General features: G+C 49.2%; 1 protein-coding gene across 1 annotated transcript; it reads left to right on the top strand.

The window, feature by feature from the left end:
- Nucleotides 1-4,292: 4,292 nt before the first annotated feature.
- On the top strand, nucleotides 4,293-14,344 carry KCND1 (potassium voltage-gated channel subfamily D member 1; the record flags this gene model as incomplete). Its single annotated transcript, XM_080719251.1, has 6 exons — nucleotides 4,293-5,413; nucleotides 8,661-8,823; nucleotides 8,901-8,984; nucleotides 9,071-9,169; nucleotides 9,432-9,682; nucleotides 14,116-14,344. The coding sequence occupies 6 exons, from the start codon at nucleotides 4,293-4,295 to the stop codon at nucleotides 14,342-14,344; spliced, it is 1,947 nt and encodes a 648-aa protein (XP_080575377.1).
- Nucleotides 14,345-19,409: the final 5,065 nt, after the last annotated feature.

Genomic DNA, 19,409 nt, shown 5'->3' with positions numbered 1-19,409 from the left:
GACCTGCAGGCTGCGGCCACTCCCTCCCCTTCCTATCCGCTCCCCCTCCCAGGAAGCCACTCCCTTGGGCTGTGGTGGGAAAATGGGGGATGGCATCCAAATCTAGTAGTTTGGAAGACTGGACATTAAAGGGGCTAGAGGCCTGATGGCTGGTGTTAATGACCTCTTCTTAGGGCAGAGACCCCTGGGGAATGGCAATCCCCAGGGAGGGGGCTGGAATTTCTCCTTCTTGGTCCTGGCTCCCAGGGGCTTCTGCCTTCATCTCTGCATGAGCTCTCCCTCCCAGAGACCAACTTTTTAATTTAATTTTATTTTATTTTTTAATTTATGTTTGGAAGCCTGGCTACTCTGCATTTGGGATTGGGGGTGTTGGGTGGGGGCGCGATCTGTATTCAGCATTTTAGCAACATGTGTGTGTGCGTGTGTGTGTAAAGGCTGTGCAGCCAAAATACCATCTGGCCAGACGGGCCCACCCACTGACTGTCTGGTCTCGTTCTTTTCAATCAAGAGGGATGTGCTGGGGGTGGGGAGGTCACTCTATCGGAATGGAATGGGGAGGGAGGTCTGTGACTGCAACTTTACTCTCTGTCCACCCTCACCTCCCCTGATCAACCTTTCAAATTGAGTGAAGCATAAATGTGTGTGTGTGTGTGTGTGTGTGTGTGTGTGTGTATGGATGGATGCGTATGGGGTTGTGGATGTAGATGAGTGGACAGATGGGAGGATGGATAAGTGGTTGGATGGATTGATGGGTAAATAATTAGAAGATTGCACAGATCAATTTTGAATCAGCTGGGAAATAAATGGACAGATGGATAGGTGGTCAGATGAATAAATGGATAGATGGATCAGTAAGTGGGTAGGTAGGGATGGATAAATGGAAATGTAAATGGACAGATGGGTGTATAGATGCATGGATAAATGGGTGGGTGGATGAATTAGGTATATAGTTAGGTGGATGGGGTTTTGGCAGGTTGAGAGTAAATTGATAGATGAATATGGGAATGTACAGATGGATGAACTAATGAATGGGAAAAGTAAAGTGGGTGCATAAATAATGAGTGGAGGCTGGGTGAGATGGTGCATGCCTGTAATCCCAGTTCTTGGGAGGCTGAGACAGGAAGATCACAGGTTCAAAGCCAGCCCTCAGCAACAGCTTAGCAAGACCATTTCCTAATTTAGAAACCAAGCCTGGGCGTGTAGCTCAGAAATAGAATGTCCCTAGGTTCAATCTCCAGCACCGCGCACGCGCGCGCACACACACACACACACACACACACACACACACACACACACGATGATGGGTGGAGCCGCAGATGAATGGACAGGTAGATGGGTGTAGGATATTGGTACATACGGATAGGTTGGTGAATGGTTAGGTGGATGGAGTGAACAAACACATGGGTTAGTGGATGGATTCATGACTAAATGGATAGATGGGTTGGTGGGGGGATGGATGGGATCATTAGTTATGTAGTTGGGAAGATGGGTGGGTAGAGGGATGGAAAAATGGACAGATGAGTATAATGTGAGCAAATGGAGTATTTCATGGGTGGGTAAAAGGGTTGAAAGACCAGGCTTCCTGCATTACTCTGCGCTCCTCACCACACACCCTTAGTTACTTAATACTGGGCATCCTCTGTGAGCTAGGCTCAGAGTCATCCCCACACCCACATCATTTCATTTAATGCTCCAAATGATACCACCAACTTGGGATAACTCTCCATCTGACAAAAGAGGAAACAATGCAAATCTCTTGCTCAAGGACACATAAGTGTGGCAAAACTGGGGTCTGAACCCACCCAGGCCTGCCAGAGGCACTCCTTTCTCCTTGCTACTACCACCCAGGAGCAGAGCCCTCTAGGGATGGTGGTGTGATCGGAGGCCACTGAATGTGGACATATAAAGAAGCCTGTCCCCTTGGCATGGGGCCTGTCTGGGTAGGGGGGTGGGGCCTGGATTGTCCCCATCTGAACTCCTCTTACTCCTCATTTTACATCTCAAAACAGTGGAAAATGTGCCCTCCAGTCCCACAGGGAATCTTGTTTAGAGCTGGGCTCTGACCCACGCCCCCAAGCGGGTGGTTTTGGAGGCCTGGCCATCTAGAGAAATGCCCCTCACACTTATAACCAACCCCCTTCTCCTGCCCTTCCATATCCTGGGGGGCAGGGAGGGGACACAGCGCTGCATCATTCCCCGTGGCACTCCGCTCTGGGGCCATTAACAGACGCCTCCCCATCGATCGGTTCTGCTAAGTGCTGCTGATTCAGGCGGCTGGGGGTGGGGGCCCCTGGGGGCAGAGGGGGGTAGAAACTGGGCAGGAAGAGGGGGAGTCCAGGAAGGAGGTGCGGAGAACTGGCAAAACTTCCTGCCACCCCCATTTTCCAGATGACGCGACTGAGGCCCAACCAGCTTTGTAGGAGGCGGAGTCTCCCCAGGGTCCCTCTTGGGCTGCCCTAGGGGAGGGGGCTCTGGGAGCCAAGGGAGGCCCCTCCCTGCATCTCCATCTCTCGTCAAGCTCAGAGGGGCGGGGAGAGAGCCGGAGGAGGAGGAGGAGAACTCCGGCAGCTCTGCAGAGGGGACTGGCAGCTCCGGTGTTTGGTACCCCCAGCCCCATCGCTGTTGCTGCTGCTGCAGCGGGGACACAGGTGAGGACGGCCCTATGGGGAGTGGGAGGGGGCCACCAATAGCGCTGTCCTTGTCCTACCGTGGTCCAGCCCCCACGCCCTCCTAGCCCATCCTGGGACAGTCCCCAGGGTCCCACTGGACCTTGTCCTTCCAGAGCCGCCTCCTCCCAGGGACCCAGCCCCCTCCCCTGCCTGTACCGCCTTCCCTCCCAGGCCTGGCTGTGGCTGCTTCTCTTTCTCCTCCTCCTCCTCCTCCTGCTGCTGCTGCTGCTATTGCTGCTGCCCAGCACACACCGCCAGCCCCTCGGGGTGTGGTTTCCCCAGACCTGCCCCCATCAATGGGACCCAGCCTTCTCCCGGCCTCCCTGCCAGCCTTCTTCAAGGTCTAGCAGCCCCCCTTTCTGGAGACACACCCAACTCCCTTTCAGCACCCCACCCCCTCCAGCCCATTTTTGGGGAGTGCCTGTCCTCTTAGTCTTTTGAGATTGCCTGGGTGCTCAGGGGTTGTGTCCAACTTTGGTCCAGTTGAGCCCCAGCCCCTTGGGACTTCCCAGGTCCCTTTTCCTTCCCCCAGAACTCTTTGGAGTGTGGACCAGGCTTCCTCAGCCCCTCCAGATACCTCCCTGTCCCAGATACCTCTCAGCCTCTTACAAAATAATCTGGTGTCACATCTACCCCTTTAGCTACCATATTCTACTCTCCTGCCCCACGAGGGGGCCCTCACCTCTTCTGCTTTCCCTGGAACTCCTGTAGAAGGGAGACACCACCCCCAGGCTATTCTTGGCAGCTCTAGGCAATCCCAAGACACTTTTCAGCCTCTTTACACTTTCCTGGCTTCACAGCCACTCTTGGGATACACCAGCCAGCCCCCTTTCCAGTTCCATAAGGGGGCTTCCTCTCCCTTACCTTTCCCCCAGGAGTCTTGAGGGTGTGAACAGCCCTATTCACCTTTCTCAGCCCCTCTAGAACCACCCTGCCTCCAGATACTCTCAGCCTCTTTCAAGCACCTCTGCTATTTATTTTTTATATTTATTTTTGTGGTACTGGGGATTGAACCCTAGGGCATTCTACCTCTGAGTTATATCCCCAGCCCTGTTTTATGTTTTATTTTTTGAAACAGGGTCTCACTAGGTTGATGAGAGTCTCACTACTTGCTGAGGCTATCCTCGAACCTGCCATCCTCCTATCTTGGTCTCTCAAGTACTGGGATTACATGCGTGAGCCACCATGCCCAGCTTCTGGTCCCATGTCAAATCTCTCCAACCCAACTAAGGGGTCTGGGCCCTTTTTCCTTTTTGAGAATGTCTGAGGGTATAGAGAGCTCCTCACTTGTTTCTTGGTCCCTTTAGACACCCCGAGACATCTCTTGGGCACAAGCTGACCCCTCTAGAATCATCTCTCAACCTGAGGATCCCTTTGGCCACCTCAGGCCCCTCTCAGTTCCTCAGAACACTGCCCAGGTCCCTCCTAGACCCTCTCAATGCCCCCCAGGCTCTTGCCCATCTCTCTAGTTCCTCCTCCTGGTTCCTCTTGGCCCCTCTAGACACCCCCAGTTTCCTTGTCCTGGTAGTCCAGGGCCTCTTCAAGCTCCCACTATTCTGGAGACAGCTACATTCTCCTAAGAGGCACACCCCCCAAGTCTCCGTGGGCCCAGGCGGTCACAGGATGGCGGCAGGCGTGGCCACATGGCTGCCCTTCGCACGGGCGGCTGCTGTGGGCTGGCTGCCCCTGGCCCAGCAGCCTCTGCCCCCGGCGCCAGGGGTGAAGGCTTCTCGAGGGGATGAGATTCTGGTGGTAAATGTGAGCGGCCGGCGCTTTGAGACCTGGAAGAATACACTGGATCGTTACCCTGATACCCTGCTGGGCAGCTCAGAGAAGGAGTTCTTCTATGATGCAGACTCGGGTGAATACTTCTTTGATCGTGATCCGGACATGTTCCGGCATGTGCTGAACTTCTACCGCACTGGCCGGCTGCACTGCCCGCGGCAGGAGTGCATCCAAGCATTCGATGAAGAGCTGGCTTTCTATGGCCTGGTCCCCGAGCTCGTTGGCGACTGCTGCCTTGAAGAGTACCGTGACCGCAAGAAGGAGAATGCTGAGCGCCTGGCAGAGGATGAGGAGGCTGAGCAGGCTGGGGATGGCCCAGCCCTCCCCGCAGGCAGCTCTCTGCGGCAGCGGCTCTGGCGGGCTTTTGAGAACCCACACACGAGCACCGCCGCACTGGTTTTCTACTATGTGACTGGCTTCTTCATCGCTGTGTCAGTCATCGCCAACGTGGTGGAGACCATCCCGTGTCGCGGCCCCTCGCGGAGGCCACCGAGGGAGGAACCCTGTGGTGATCGCTTTCCGACGGCCTTTTTCTGCATGGACACGGCCTGTGTGCTCATATTCACCGGGGAATACCTCTTGCGGCTCTTTGCCGCCCCTAGCCGGTGCCGCTTCTTGCGGAGTGTCATGAGCCTCATCGACGTGGTGGCCATCCTGCCCTACTACATTGGGCTTTTTGTGCCCAAGAACGATGATGTCTCGGGTGCCTTTGTCACCCTACGTGTGTTCCGGGTCTTCCGCATTTTCAAGTTCTCCAGGCACTCACAGGGCTTGCGGATTTTGGGCTACACGCTCAAGAGCTGTGCCTCTGAGCTAGGTTTTCTCCTCTTTTCCCTCACCATGGCCATCATCATCTTTGCCACTGTTATGTTCTATGCGGAGAAGGGCACCAGCAAGACCAACTTTACAAGCATCCCTGCGGCCTTCTGGTATACCATTGTCACCATGACCACACTTGGGTGAGTGCGGACCACTCTTGCATTGGAGCTGTTTAATTACACTCACCCTTTCTGTACAGTGAGCAAGATGAGACAATAGCTTCATCTCTGTCTTTATTTGCTTTATGGTATTGGAGATGGAACATGGGGCCTCACATATGCTAAGCACACACACAACCACTTTTTCTCTTTTTGAGCTTCTGTCTACCCATCTATAAAAACTGAGAGTTGGACTTAATCTTCAAATCCCTTCCAGTTCTTTACCACACCTGGATTTTCCAGGTCAGAATACTTAGGTTCAAGGATTGTATTAGCTGCTATTTTCCTCCTGACATTTTCTCGGGGCCTCAGTTTCCACCTCTGTAACATGGGATGTAATGATCCCTTCCTTGTCTAGTGAAGATTCAATGACTTCACAGTTTTTAAAATTTTTCAAATGTTTCTGGTACCGAATACATAGGTTTTAGTTTCTTATCCACCCTTTGTCCTTTTATTATTTTATTATCATTGTTATTATTATTTTGGAGTACTGGGGATTGAACACAGGGCCTGAAATTTCACATGCTAGACATGGGCTCTAAAACTGGACCACACCACTGAGGTATATCCCAGATTCCCCTCCCCCCTTTTTTTGAGATAGAGTCTTCCCAGGTATAATCCTGTAATATCAATACTTGGGAGACTGAGACAGGAGGATTATAGTTTGATGACCAATCTCAGCAATCTGATGAGATCTTGTTTCAAAACAAAAATATAAGGACTAGGGGTGTATCTCAAAAATTGAATGCCCTTAGGTTCCATCTCCAGCACCAAATAAAAAGAGATAGTGTTTTGCTAAATTGCTGAGGATAGCCTCGAACTTGTGATCATTCTGCCTCCTGCATCCCTGTGATTACAGGTATACCTCAATGTTCATCCCCCCTATTGGGGATTGAACCCAGGGGCATTCTACCTTTAAGCCTTATTTTACTTTTTTATTTTGAAACAGGGTCTTGCTAAGTTGTTGAGTTTCTCATTAAATTGCTGAGACTGGCCTTGTACCTACTTATAAGTACTGGGATTACAGGCAGTGCCACCCCTTCTGGTTTTATGATGTTCTTAAACACATTGTCTAGGGCACATGCAGTGATTCTCCTCTCAGTTTCCATCAGAGGGATTAGGTATACAGTTGGTGCTATCTATTGTATGACTGACTGAATTAATTGGTCTTTGCTCATTGTTTTAATAAAGATAAAGAAAAATTGATTTGGGGTTTCTACGGAGTAGAAATTAATTCTGTTTGGAGGTTCAGGATTCACTCGACAAATATTGAGCCCTGACAGTGAGCTGGCACTGGGCATTTTGATGCCTTTTATCCTATTCAGTCCTTACAATAACCCTGTGAAGGTTGGATGGCTGCCCATGCCTCATAATTGAAACAGTCTGAGATGACACATTACAGAGCCAGGTATGGCCAAGTTGGAGAGACTGTGGAGTAGAGTTCTGAATGCTTAAAATGAGTCAAAACACAGAAATAAGGAAGAACCAAACCTAAAGATTGCAGAGGCTGCATGGCTATGGCTGTAGTTAGAATGAAAGTGTGTTGTGTGATTTTGGGCAAGCCAAATATGGAACCTCCCTGAGCTTCATTTTCCCCTCTGAGATGATTCGGTAAGATTGCTTCTTCTCCATCGAAAGGGGTGGCATGGAGGAAGGCAGGGGGGATTTCAAGGTTCCTCCCTATTTTTTCATATAATTTTTTTGTGGTACTGAGGATTGAACCCAGGGATATTCTACTTCTGAGCTATATCCCCAGTCCTAATTTTATTTTTTTTTTTGTGTGTGGTACTGGGGGTGGAACCCAGAGGCTTTCTACCTCCGGGCTATACTCCAGCCCTATTTTATATATTATTTGGAAACAGGGTTTCACTAAGTTGCTGAGAGTGTCACTAAGTAGCTGAGGCTGGCTTCGAACCTGTGTGATCCTCCTGTCTCAGCCTCCCAAGCGTGGGGATTACAAGCGTGTGCCACCACGCCAGGCCCCAGTCCTAAGTTTTATTTTTATTTTGAAACAGAGCCTTGCTAGGTCAATGAAAGTCTCACTACATGCTGGGCTGTCTTCGAACTTGCAATCCTCCTGTGTCAGCCTCCCAAATACTGGGATTACAGGTATGCACCACCACACCTGGCTATGAATTCAGTTTTGAGGCTTCAGTTTCAAGGTTTTTCCTTATGGGAATCAGCGACAGCTGCTACTTAGAGAACATAGTAAGGCAGGCACAACCAATGGGATCCTCCTCCTGGGTTGCAGCACACCTCAGTGGGCTTGTGGTGGTGGGACTTTCCCCAGAAGCCTTCAACTTCCTCGATCTCCCCTCTGCTAGACATTATAGATTTCCAGCTGACTCACCTGCCCGGTACACAGCTCAGATAGGGGTAGGAGATGGTACTACCTCTGAGCTACAACACTCCCAGTCCCATTTCTCATTTCAGTCCCACTTCTGCCCAGAAAGGTCCTCTCCACATTTTTCAGAGTAAGAAAATGAGGCTTGTAGCCAGGCATGGTGGCACATGGTTGTAATCCCAGTACTTGGGAGGCTGAGACGGGAGGATCTGGGTTCGCAGACAGCCCCAGCTATTTAATGAGGCTCTCAGCAACTCAGTGAGACCCTGTTTCAAAATAAAGAATAAAAAACCAGGCTAGGGATCAAGCCAGGCATGGTTATGCACATATGTAATCCTTGTAATCCCAGCATTTGAGAGGCAGAGACAGGAGGATCAAGAGGATCACAGTTCACAGCCAGCCTCAGCTACTTAGGCCCTCTGCAACTCAATGAGACTTTGTTTCAAAATAAAGAATAAAAAATAGGGCTGGGGTGTAGCTTGGCAGTGGAATGCTCCTGGGTTTTATCCCCAGTACCAAAAAAAAAAAAAAAAATTGGGCTGGGGGTGTAGCTTGGAGGCCGAATGCCCCTGGGTTCAATCCCTAGCAACACACACACACACACACACACACACACACACACACACACAAACTGAGGCTGAGAGCCTGAAGACCCAGCCAGAGTTCCTGGCCAGGGGGGTGTAGCTTGGAGGCTGAATGCCCCTGGGTTCAATCCCTAGCAAAACACACACACACACACACACACAAACTGAGGCTGAGAGCCCGAAGACCCAGCCAGAGTTCCTGGCCAGGTCACAGAATGATCTGACCTGGACGCGATGGAGTGGGGGACTGAGAGGTGGGTGAGCACTTTTCCTGATTTTGGCCTACCTCCCCATCCCCCAGCTACGGAGACATGGTACCTAGCACCATTGCTGGCAAGATTTTCGGGTCCATCTGCTCACTCAGTGGTGTCTTGGTCATTGCCCTGCCTGTGCCAGTTATCGTGTCCAACTTTAGCCGTATCTACCACCAGAACCAGCGTGCTGACAAGCGCCGAGCGCAGCAGGTAACTTCTCATTCCCCAAATCTCGAACCCATCTACTTGGGCTCACCCATCCCACCCTTGGTTTCTCCTCTTTGTAGAAGGTGCGCTTGGCAAGAATCCGGCTGGCCAAGAGTGGTACCACCAATGCCTTCCTGCAGTATAAACAGAATGGGGGCCTTGAGGTGGGTAGAGGCCTGGATTGAGTTGGAGGCCAGAAGCAATAGGGTAGGAAGGTACTTACCTTCTCTCTCTGCTCTGCCCACTCTAGGACAACGGCAGTGGGGAGGGACAGGCACTGTGTGTCAGGAACCGATCTGCCTTCGAACTGCAGCATCACCATTTGCTGCACTGTCTAGAGAAGACGACGGTGAGGCTTAATGAGAGGTGAAATGGCATGATGGAGGGGGGTCCCTCTGCCATCAAGCCAGCCCCCTCCGTGGCATGGGAAGCATGCTACTAATTGTGGAAATCACACAGGACTTCCTGGAAGAGGCTGAGCACTGAAGGATGAGCAAGGAAAGGGAAGAGAGAACAAGTTTCAGAAAGGGGGAACTCTCCCAAGCAAAGGCCTGGGGGTGGGAGCAGCTCCCATGGGCCGCCCCGTGACCCTGCCTCCTTTATGCCCACAGTGTCACGAGTTCACAGATGAGCTCACATTCAGTGAGGCCCTAGGAACTGTCTCACTGGGTGGCCGAACCAGCCGCAGCACCTCCGTATCCTCCCAGCCAGTGGGGCCTGGCAGCCTGCTATCATCTTGCTGCCCCCGCAGGACCAAGCGCCGTGCCATCCGCCTCGCCAATTCCACTGCCTCAGTGAGCCGCGGCAGCATGCAGGAGCTGGACACTCTGGCAGGGCTGTGGAGAAGCCCTGTCCCTCAGAGGTAAGTACTTGCCCCACCCACTCACCACAGCCAGGGAAGCACAGAGCTTGGAGCAGTGGGCCTGAGATTTCATGCCTCTAGGCCCAGCAAGTGAAGCTCTAAAGTCAGACTCCTCCATATGGGAGAAGAATCTTATCTTGTCTAGAACTCCTTGTTCTTCATTTGTTCTTTTTTTTTTTTTTTGGTGGTACTGGGGTTCCTGGAAGCCCGTCTATCTCCGGGCTACACTCCCAGACCTATTTTATTTTTGGAAACAGGGTCTCCTAAACCAGCGCGGCTGGCTTCGAACCTGCGCGATCCTCCTGTCTCTGCCTCCCAAGCGCGGGGATTACAAGCGTGCGCCACCACGCCCGGCATCTTCATTTGTTCTTTCAAATATTTTATTCAATAGTCAGGTGCAGCTGCGGCGCACCCCTGCAGTCCCAGCTACCCACTCAGGAGGCTGAGGCAGGAAGAATTATTGAGCGCAGGGGTTTAAGGCTAGACTGGGTAACACAGCAAGACCCTGTCTCAAAGAAAAAAAAATTGTGTGTGTTTTGCTGGAGATGAAACCCAGGGGCATTCTACTTCTGAGCTACACTCCCAGCCCTATTTTTTTTTTTTTTTTTGCGGTACTGGGGATGGAACTCAGGAGCATGGTATCTCCAAGCTACACTGCCAGCCCTAATTTTTTAGTCTTTTTATTTTTGAAACAGGGTCTCACTGAGTTGCAAAGGGCCTCACTAAGTAGCTGAGGCTATCCACGAACTGCGATCCTCTGGTCTCAGCCTCCTGAATGCTGGGATTACAAGGGTACACCACCATGCCTGGTCCCCGGCCCTATTTTTAATTCTTTATTTTGAAAGAGTCTTACTGAATTGCAAAGGGCCTCACTAAGTAGCTGAGGCTGGCCACGAACCATGATTTTGCTGTCTCAGCCTCCCAAATGCTGGTATTACAAGCGTGTGCAACCATGCCTGACTCAAAGAAAAAAGTTACTGAGCATCTACTGTATGCCAGCCACAGTTTTAGACACTTGGGATATAACAGTGAACAGAACAAACAATAGTACTTATCCTGAACTGGAGGTCAGTGGTAAAGCACTTGCATATCATGAGCCAAGCCCCTTTTTATTTGGGGTCCTGGGGATAGAACCCAGGGACCTTCTACTTCTGAGCTACATCCCCACCCCATTTTATTTTTTACTTGGAAAGTTGCTGAGAACCTCACTAAGTTGCTGAGGCTGGCTTTAAACCTATGATCCTCCTGTCTCAGCGTCCCAAGTACTTGGATTATAGGTGTGCAGCATCATGCCCAGCTAGTCCTGGGTTTTATCCCCAGCACCTCAGAAAAAAGATCCCTTTCGCCAGACATGGTGATGCACACCTATAATCCCAGTACTTGGAAGGTTAATACAGGAAGATTGCAAATTTGAGGACAGCTTCAGCAGTTAATGAGACTTTGATCAATTTATCAAGACACTGTTTCAAAATAGAAATAAAACAGGGCTGGGGGTATAGCTCAGAGGTAGAATTCCCTGGATTCAATCCCTAGTATTACACACACACACACACACACACACACACACACACACACACACAATCCCTGTCCTTCAAAAATTTATATTCTTGTGGGATGACACAGTTAACAAACAAATACACAAATTATATAGTATAGCCAACTTTTTCTCAGTACTGAGGATTGAACCCAGGGGCATTCTACCTCCAAGTTACACCCCCAACCCCTTATTGTGTGTGTGTGTGTGTATGTGTGTGTGTGTGTGTGTGTGTGTGGTATTGCAGATGGAACCCTGGGGCTTTCTACCTCCAGGCAATACTCCCAGATTATGTTATATTTTACTTGGAAACAGGGTCTCACTAAGTTGCAGAGGGCCTCACCAAGTAGTTGAGGCTGGCTTCGAACCTGTGCAATCCTCCTGTCTTAGCCTCCCAGGTACTGGGATTACAAGCATGCACCACCACGCCCGGCAATAGCAAACATTTTTGAGTGTCAAGGAGAAAAATAAATAAAGGATGACAGTTAGAGAATGCAGAGCAGGAGATGATGCAGGTCTTTAAAAGATGTATTATTATTATTTGCAGTAGTATGGATTAAACCCAGGGCCATACACAAGCCAACTAAGTGCTCTACCTCTTCGCCACATCCCCAGCCTGAGGTAGTTTCAGTAGTGTGGTCAAGGAAAACTTTACTAAGTTGGTATCTGAGCCAAGCGAGGCCTGAAGGAGACAAGGGAGCAAGCCTTGCAGAGAACTAGATGAAGAGCTTTCTGTTTTGTTCTTTTTCTTTGTTATGAGGGATTGAACTCAGAGGCACTCTACCTCTGAGCCATAGTCCCTAGGCCTTGTTTATTTTTTATTTTGAAACAGGGTCTTGCTAAATTGCTGAGGCTGGCCTTGAATTTACAATCCTCCTGTGTCAGCCTCCTAAGTACTAGGTTTACAGGCATGTGCTTGAGCCTGGCAGAGGAAGAGCTTTCTAAGGCAGAGTGAACAGCCCAGGTAAATACCTTGAGGACTTTGCACAGCAGAGGCACAACAAGGAAACTACTGTAGGTGGAATGGAATGGAGTGAACAAGGGGCAAAGTGGTAGTTGTGTAAATCCTAGTGTAGTGTCTTGCAAGGACTCCAGAGTTGTTAGGAATAACAAAAGGAAATCACACTTGGCCAGGAGTGGTGATGCATGCCTTTAATTCCAGTACTTGGAAGGCTGAGACAGGAGGATTTCAGGTTCAAAGTCAGTGTCAGCAATTTAGTGAGGCCTTCAGCAATTTATCGAGAACCTGTTTCAAAATAAAGAAAAAAGCGGGGCGTGGTGGCACACGCTTGTAATCCCCGTGCTTGGGAGGCTGAAACAGGAGGATCACGCAGGTTTGAAGCCAGCCTCAGCTGGCTTAAGAGACCCTGTTTCCAAATAAAAATATAAAATTAGTCTGGGAGTGTAGCCCAGAGGTAGAAGGCCCCTGGGTTCCATCCCCAGTACCACCAAAATTAAAAATAAATAAATAAATAAATAAATAATAGGGCAGGGGGTATAGCTCAGAGGTCAAATGGCCCTGGGTTCCATCCCCAGACCTACAAATAAATAAATAAAATATGGAATAAAAAATAGGGCTGGGGGTGAAGCTTGGACGTAGAATGGCCCTTGGTTCCATTCCCAGTACAACAACAACAAGAAAGAAAGAAAGAAAGAAAGAAAGAAAGAAAGAAAGAAAGAAAGAAAGGGAGGGAGGGAAATAAAAGAAAAAGGTGGGCATGGTGATGTAGGCCTGTAATCACAGTACTTGGGAGGCTGAGATAGAGGATTAAAGGTTCTTAGCCAGCCTCAGGAAGTGAAAGAAACCCTTAGGAACTTCGTGAGACCCTGTTTCAAAATAAAACATAAAACAGGGTTTGGGGTGTAGCTCAGAGATAGAATGTCCCCAACTTCAATTCTCAGTATCACCAGTCAACAAAGGGATAGAATGCCCCTGAGTTCAATTCCCAACAACAACACACACACACCAAAAAAAGGAAAAAATACTTGTGTGGATTTATTGTATAGCTCAGCAGTCACATGTGGTGGGTATATGTGAGACCCTGGGTTTAATCCCAACACCACAAAAACAAAAAAAGTGTGTATGTGCATGTGTGTGGATTATGTTCCAAGCACTGCTCTGAGTACTTCATACCATTTGTTCTCATTTAATCTCCATAACAACCCTATGAAGAAGGGAATATTGTTACTCCATGCTACAGATTATAGAGAGGTGTAAGGCATGGTGGCCCATATCTGTAATCCCAGTACTCAGGAGCCTGAGACAGAATTGTAGGTTTGAGACCAGCCTCAGCAACTTAGCCAGACTCTGTTTCAAAGCAAAAAATAATAGTGCATGCCTGTAATTCCAGTATTTTGGAGGCTGAGACAGGAGGATCACAGGTTCAAAGCCGGCCTCAGCGATACAGCAAGACTTTGTTTCCAAATAAAATAGGTGGGAGGTACCACACATACAAAAAAAAAAAAAAAGAACGAAAGAGGGAGGTTTAGTGGTTTAGTGTGGTATAGTGAGACTAGGAGTAATTGATTTTTTGTGGTACTGAGGGTGGAACCCAGGGGCTTTTCTACCTCTGACCTATACTTCCAGACCTATTTTATACTTTATTTGGAAACAGGGTCTCACCAAGTCGCTGAAAGCCTCACTCAGTAGTTGAGCCTGGCTTCGAACCTGTGCGATCCTCCTGTCTCAGCCTCCCAAGTGCTGGGATTACAAGTGTGCGCCACCATGCTTGGTTTAGGATTAATTGATTCTAGAGCCCTCATTTTCTACCACCATAACTGATGACACTCAGCACAGTGCCAGGGACCTAGTAGGTGCTCAGTAAATTCCAGGACTTGCTGTGCCAAAGATCAAGATGATCTTTTAAGAACTTTCCATCTTCCCTATATCTGTTTACAGCCGCTCAAGCCTCAATGCCAAGCTTCATGACAGCCTTGACCTGAACTGCGACAGCCGAGACTTTGTAGCTGCCATTATCAGTATACCCACCCCTCCTGCCAACACACCCGACGAGAGCCAACCTTCCTCTCCTGGTGGTGGTGGTGGCAGGGCCAGCAGCACCCTCAGGAATTCCAGCCTGGATACCCCCTGCCTCCTCCCTGAGACTGTCAAGATCTCTTCCCTGTGAAGGGTGGGCTTGCTCATTCAGAGGGCCTTCTTCATTCTTGGGAACTCCTTTCCAAAGCCATATCTGGGGAAGCAGAGAGGGGCAGGCCTGGGGACCCCTTCTGCCCCCTGCTGAGAACTATGCAATGGAGTTTCACGGAATGGCCCACCTGGTGGGGAAGTAGCCAGGGAATGGGAAACCTTTCCCATCCCAGACAGATCGCCTGGTGGGAGCTGAAGCACTGGGCTTCCACAGGCCCCTAGCTTCCTTACCCCAGCCACTGGGACTGGCCCAGCTGGCCATCTGCATGCTCCTTCCCTCAGGCCCTCGGAGGTAGGTAAAGTTCTCCTCTGACATCTGAGCTCTGGCCTGACAGGGAGAATTGAGATTTCCTCTTCTCCTTAGCTGTGCTGTGGAGATTTGGGGGTTCAGAGAAGAAAGCTGTCACTTCTGATCTGGCCTCTAGGACAAGTCCTCGCCTTCCACCAGGCCTAGCAAAGCTTGAAATGCAACCATAGACTTTGTGGGCTGTGGCCTCAGCAGCTATCTTTCATCCCCAGGCCTTGGCCAAGGGATCAGTCTGCCTACCCAACATACAGATAGCACAAACCCATTTTCCCCTTCCCTGGCTGCTGGAAATGGGTCCCTGCCACCCTGTCCTCTGCCAAGCCCCCAGAAAACTCTAGCAATAGCAGCTGCTGCTATGATAATATGCAAAGCCTTTGACCAGTTTGCTGCAGCATTTACATCTGCCCTGATCAGATGGGCCACCTCTAACTCCGTCCTCCTCTCTTCTCCTCTGTTTTGCTTCCTTTCTGGGTTGGGCTGGAGTCTGGACTAGCTGAGATAAGCGCCTGGCAGCCAACAAGAGTTGGGCTGTGTTTGGAGATCATGGACTGATTCCATGTTCCTGGGCAGGAGTCCAAAAGCATTGGGGGCCGAGGCCTTGGTTGTTCCTGATCTTGGGAGGTGTAGAAGGCAGAAGGAACTTCTTGATCACCTCCTCCTCCTCCCCAACAACTCCTTTTCACATATTCTTCTTTCTTCTCCCTCTTGGGTCACCTTCCAGAACACTGCTCTCAGGCTGAAATCTGGCATCATCTCAGGTTCCCTGTCCCCAGCACTGTCCCCATGGAGCTGGCGGCTGACAAAGATGTAGTTTCCATCAGTCAATAAAACCTAAGAGGAGAGATGAGCACTCAGAAGCTCCTGACTCTGGGTTTGGGGGCTGGGTTGGACGTCAGGGTTGAACACACTCTGATCTCAATTCATTTCCATGTGGAAGGGCTGGTGTGGCTAAAGGTGTGGGAGGTACATGGATAGTAATGTATTCTGAAAGATGAGGGTCTAAGTGAAGTGAAAGAGGGTGAAGAATACAATCTATAGCCAGTGGAGCAGGCCAGGAGTTTCTGACATGTTGCTGTTGGATATCATTTTCTAGCTCCCTGATTCACAGATAGGGACACCAAGACACAGAGCAGTACATAGTTAGTTTTAGGGGACTTAGACTTCCTGACAACAAAAAAATTCCAGATTTGGCTCTAATAAAAGCAGCTGTCAACTGGGTGTGGCAGTGCATGTCTATAATCCCAGCACTTGAGAGGCTGAGACAAGAGGATCACAGGTTCGTGGCCAGCCTCAGCAATTTAATGAGGCCCTCTGCAAATTAGTAAAAACCTGTTTCAAATAAAAAATAGATGGGCATGGCGGCATATGCCTATAATCCCAGTAGCTGGAAGGCTGAAACAGTGACCGCAGGTTCAAGGACAGAGTCAGCTAATACTGAGACTCTCATCAACTTAGTAAGACCTTGTTTCCAAATAAGAAATAAATTTGGGCTGGAGTATAACGCTATAGTAGAATACCTCTGGGTTCCATCCCTAGTACTACAAACATAAATAAATAAATAAAATAAACTAGGGCTTGGGGTGTAGCTCAGAGGTAGGCTAGCCTTGGGTTCAGTCCCCACCATAAAACACACACACACACACACACACACACACACACACACTTCAATTTTGCAAATTTCCTTTATGGATGTCACCTACATTTTCTCTCCAAGCTACTGGCTATGCTAGGGTAGTGTGTGATTGGGCCTCCGTACAGCACTGAAAAGACAGGCTTTGGATTCAGGTCAATCTGTTCCAATCCTTGGGTGAGAGAATCATTTATTTTCTCTTGTGTCAAGTTGCTACTCTGTGAAATAGAGACAATAATTCACTTATTCACAACTATCTATTAACTGCCCATCTTGTACTAACCTTCAGGTGCAAAGATAGACAAAGTAGCGAGTTTGTCTTGTGTACAGAGTGTGGGAGGCAGAAAATTAAGCAATTACAACATGGTGTGACAGAACTAAGACTGATGTATTATAGAAGCATGTAGATACCATGGAAACCTAACCTGGCCAGCACACAAGGAAGGAGTTGAAGTTAGCCAGGCAAAAGATGACAAGCTGGAAATGCAGGCTGAGGGAACAGTGTGTGAAATGACTTGGGGGTTAGAGAGGGAGCTCAGGGCCTTTGGAGAACTAAAAGTAGTTCAGACTGAAGCCGGTATGGTGGCTGTGGCTTGTAATCCAGTACTTGAGAGGCTGACACAGGATAGCAAGCCTGAGGTCACCCTCAGGAAATTAGCGAAACCCTCAGCAACTAAGTGAGACCCTGTTTCAAATAAAAAATAAAATAGTGCTGAGGGTATAACTCGGGGGTAGAATACTCCTAAATCAATCCCTAGTACCACAAAAAAGAAAAACAAATGGGAGGCAGAATGGGCAGGACTTTGGACTGACAGCAATGTAGACATTAGAAAAGAAGATGCAAGCCAGGCGTGGTGGCGCACCTTGTAATCCCCGCGCTTGGGAGGCAGAGACAGGAGGAGCCAGCCGTGCGCGCTGGCTTAAGAGACCCTGTTTCCAAATTAAAAAAATGTAAAAATAGGTCTGGGAGTGTAGCCCGGAGGTAGAAGGGCTTCCAGGAACCCCAGTACCACCAAAAAAAAAAAAAAAAGAAAGAAAGAAAGAAAGAAAGAAAAGAAGATGCAAGCTGGGCGCGGTGGCGCACGCTTGTAATCCCAGCATTTGGGAGGCTGAGACCTGGGGATCGTGGTTCGCAGACAGCCTCAGCTACTTAGTGAGGCCCTCTGCAACTCAGTGAGACCCTGTTTCAAAATAAAGAATAAAAAATAGGGCAGGGGGTGTTGCTCAGAGATTGAATGCCCCTCGGTTCCATCCCAATGCTTGAGAGGCTGAGGCAGGAGGATTACAGGTTCACTGTCAAGCCTCAGCTACTTAGTGAGGCACTCCACAACTTAGTGAGACTGTTTCAAAATAAAGAATAAATAAAAGGCTGGGGAGTAGCTCAGAGATAGAATACCTCTGGGCTCAATCCCCAGCACCAAAATAAATAAATAAATAAATAAATAAATAAGAGCTGGGTGTAGCTAAAAATAGAATTCCCTGGGTTCAATCCCCAGTACTCCCCCCACAAAAAAAAACCCACAAACCAAAAACCAACTTGTTAGTGCACACAGTGAAGAATGCCTGGGGAGAATTAGCCACAACCATTCTTTCTTAGCTTCCCCTTCCGTCATCCTCCCCCAACCCTCCCTCCTTCTCTCTTTTCCGGTAACTCACCATCTTCCTGCCTTGGCCTCCAAAGGAGAAAGGATTACAGGGGTGCACCACTGCTTCCGACTGTAAGTTCAGTTTTAGATAGGTAGTGTTGGGCAGTTATCCGGCAAGAGAGTGGTATATATGGGTCTGGAGTGAGACTACCATGAGAAGATACAATGTAATAATGTGCATTGACATTTGGTACAAAACCTTGAACACCACAGACACAGTAAAGAGGAGACCCCTCTTCCCATTAAGTTTCACAAGCAGAAAACAACACTAGCATTGGACTATTATGAGGCCTTTCAGAGAAGAAATTTAATTAGAGTCAGCAGCCGAAGAGTGAGAGGCAGCATTCAGAAAAGCTTTCCGACAGTCTTTCAGTCAGCCTGGCACATGGCCTCCCTCCTAAGAATGGCAGGAAGCCCCCACCTCTCACGAACCCAATGACTCTCTCTTCTGAACCCAATGACTATTTCCTGAGATAGTCTGTCCAGATATTACCCTATTTTTCACATGGGAAATCTCAAAAGAGACAATGATTTGTACAAGGTTGTACAGCTGGTAATGGTCCATCTGTGCGTGGAACTGCGGTATTCCTAACTCCAAAGCCTGGGATCCTTCCACTGCAACCCTCTGCAGACTAATTTACTGAGTGCATATTATGTGCCAGGCATAGTACGAGGCCATTTCAGAGTACTAATCTCTGATCCTCAAATTGGAATGACTCCCATTTTACAAAGAAATAGAAATTGAGGGTGGAGTGGGTGTTAAGTGAGTTGCCAAAACTCATTCAGGAAGGGCAGAGCTAGGATTAGCTGGTGGCGCTTCAGCCGCTCGATAGCAAGGATTTTGCTAACCCCATTGTTAAAACACTGGCTGGTAACAGAGCTGGTTTTTAAACCTTTGCTCGACCTAAACAAACTCAATTCTAGAAGAAATGGCTGTGCTGCGCCTGTGCGCAAACCATAGGGGTGGAGAGGTCAACGTGAGGGCGAGGGAGGAGGTGCTAGAGAAGGCGTGTCTGTTTCCCCAACACCTACAGGCCCCACGGTGAGTGTCGGTCCCTGGGTTGGCCGGCCTGACGAAAGTGACGGCATCTCTTATCCAATCACCACAGAGTGTTTCCTGTTGCCAGGGTGCAGGAGCGCCCGCCTCTCTGGCAGAAAAAGATTTGCAGGTGGGTGGGATCGGAAATGACGCCATAGGAGTCAGCTATGCTCTGGGAGTGTTGTTATTTTCCAGTTAGTCCCGCAGACTGCGTTCAAGTTGGAAGCTTGAAGGGGCGGCGTTCTTACCGTGCGCGGGACAGGCTACGCAGTCCTTTCGCGATACCCACGCCTACAGGTCAGAGCATTGGGGAAAGAAGTAAGAGTATTACGGGGACAACAAGCAGAAAGGCTGGGAACAAGAGTGCCGACTTTGAAATTTGAGACGGAAGGCACCGGGGGGCGAACACTAACCTCTGATTGG

This window comes from Muscardinus avellanarius (genome assembly GCF_963383645.1).
Source record: "Muscardinus avellanarius genome assembly, chromosome: X".
Lineage (NCBI taxonomy): Eukaryota > Metazoa > Chordata > Mammalia > Rodentia > Gliridae > Muscardinus > Muscardinus avellanarius.
This window is presented reverse-complemented; position numbering and strand designations above follow the sequence as displayed.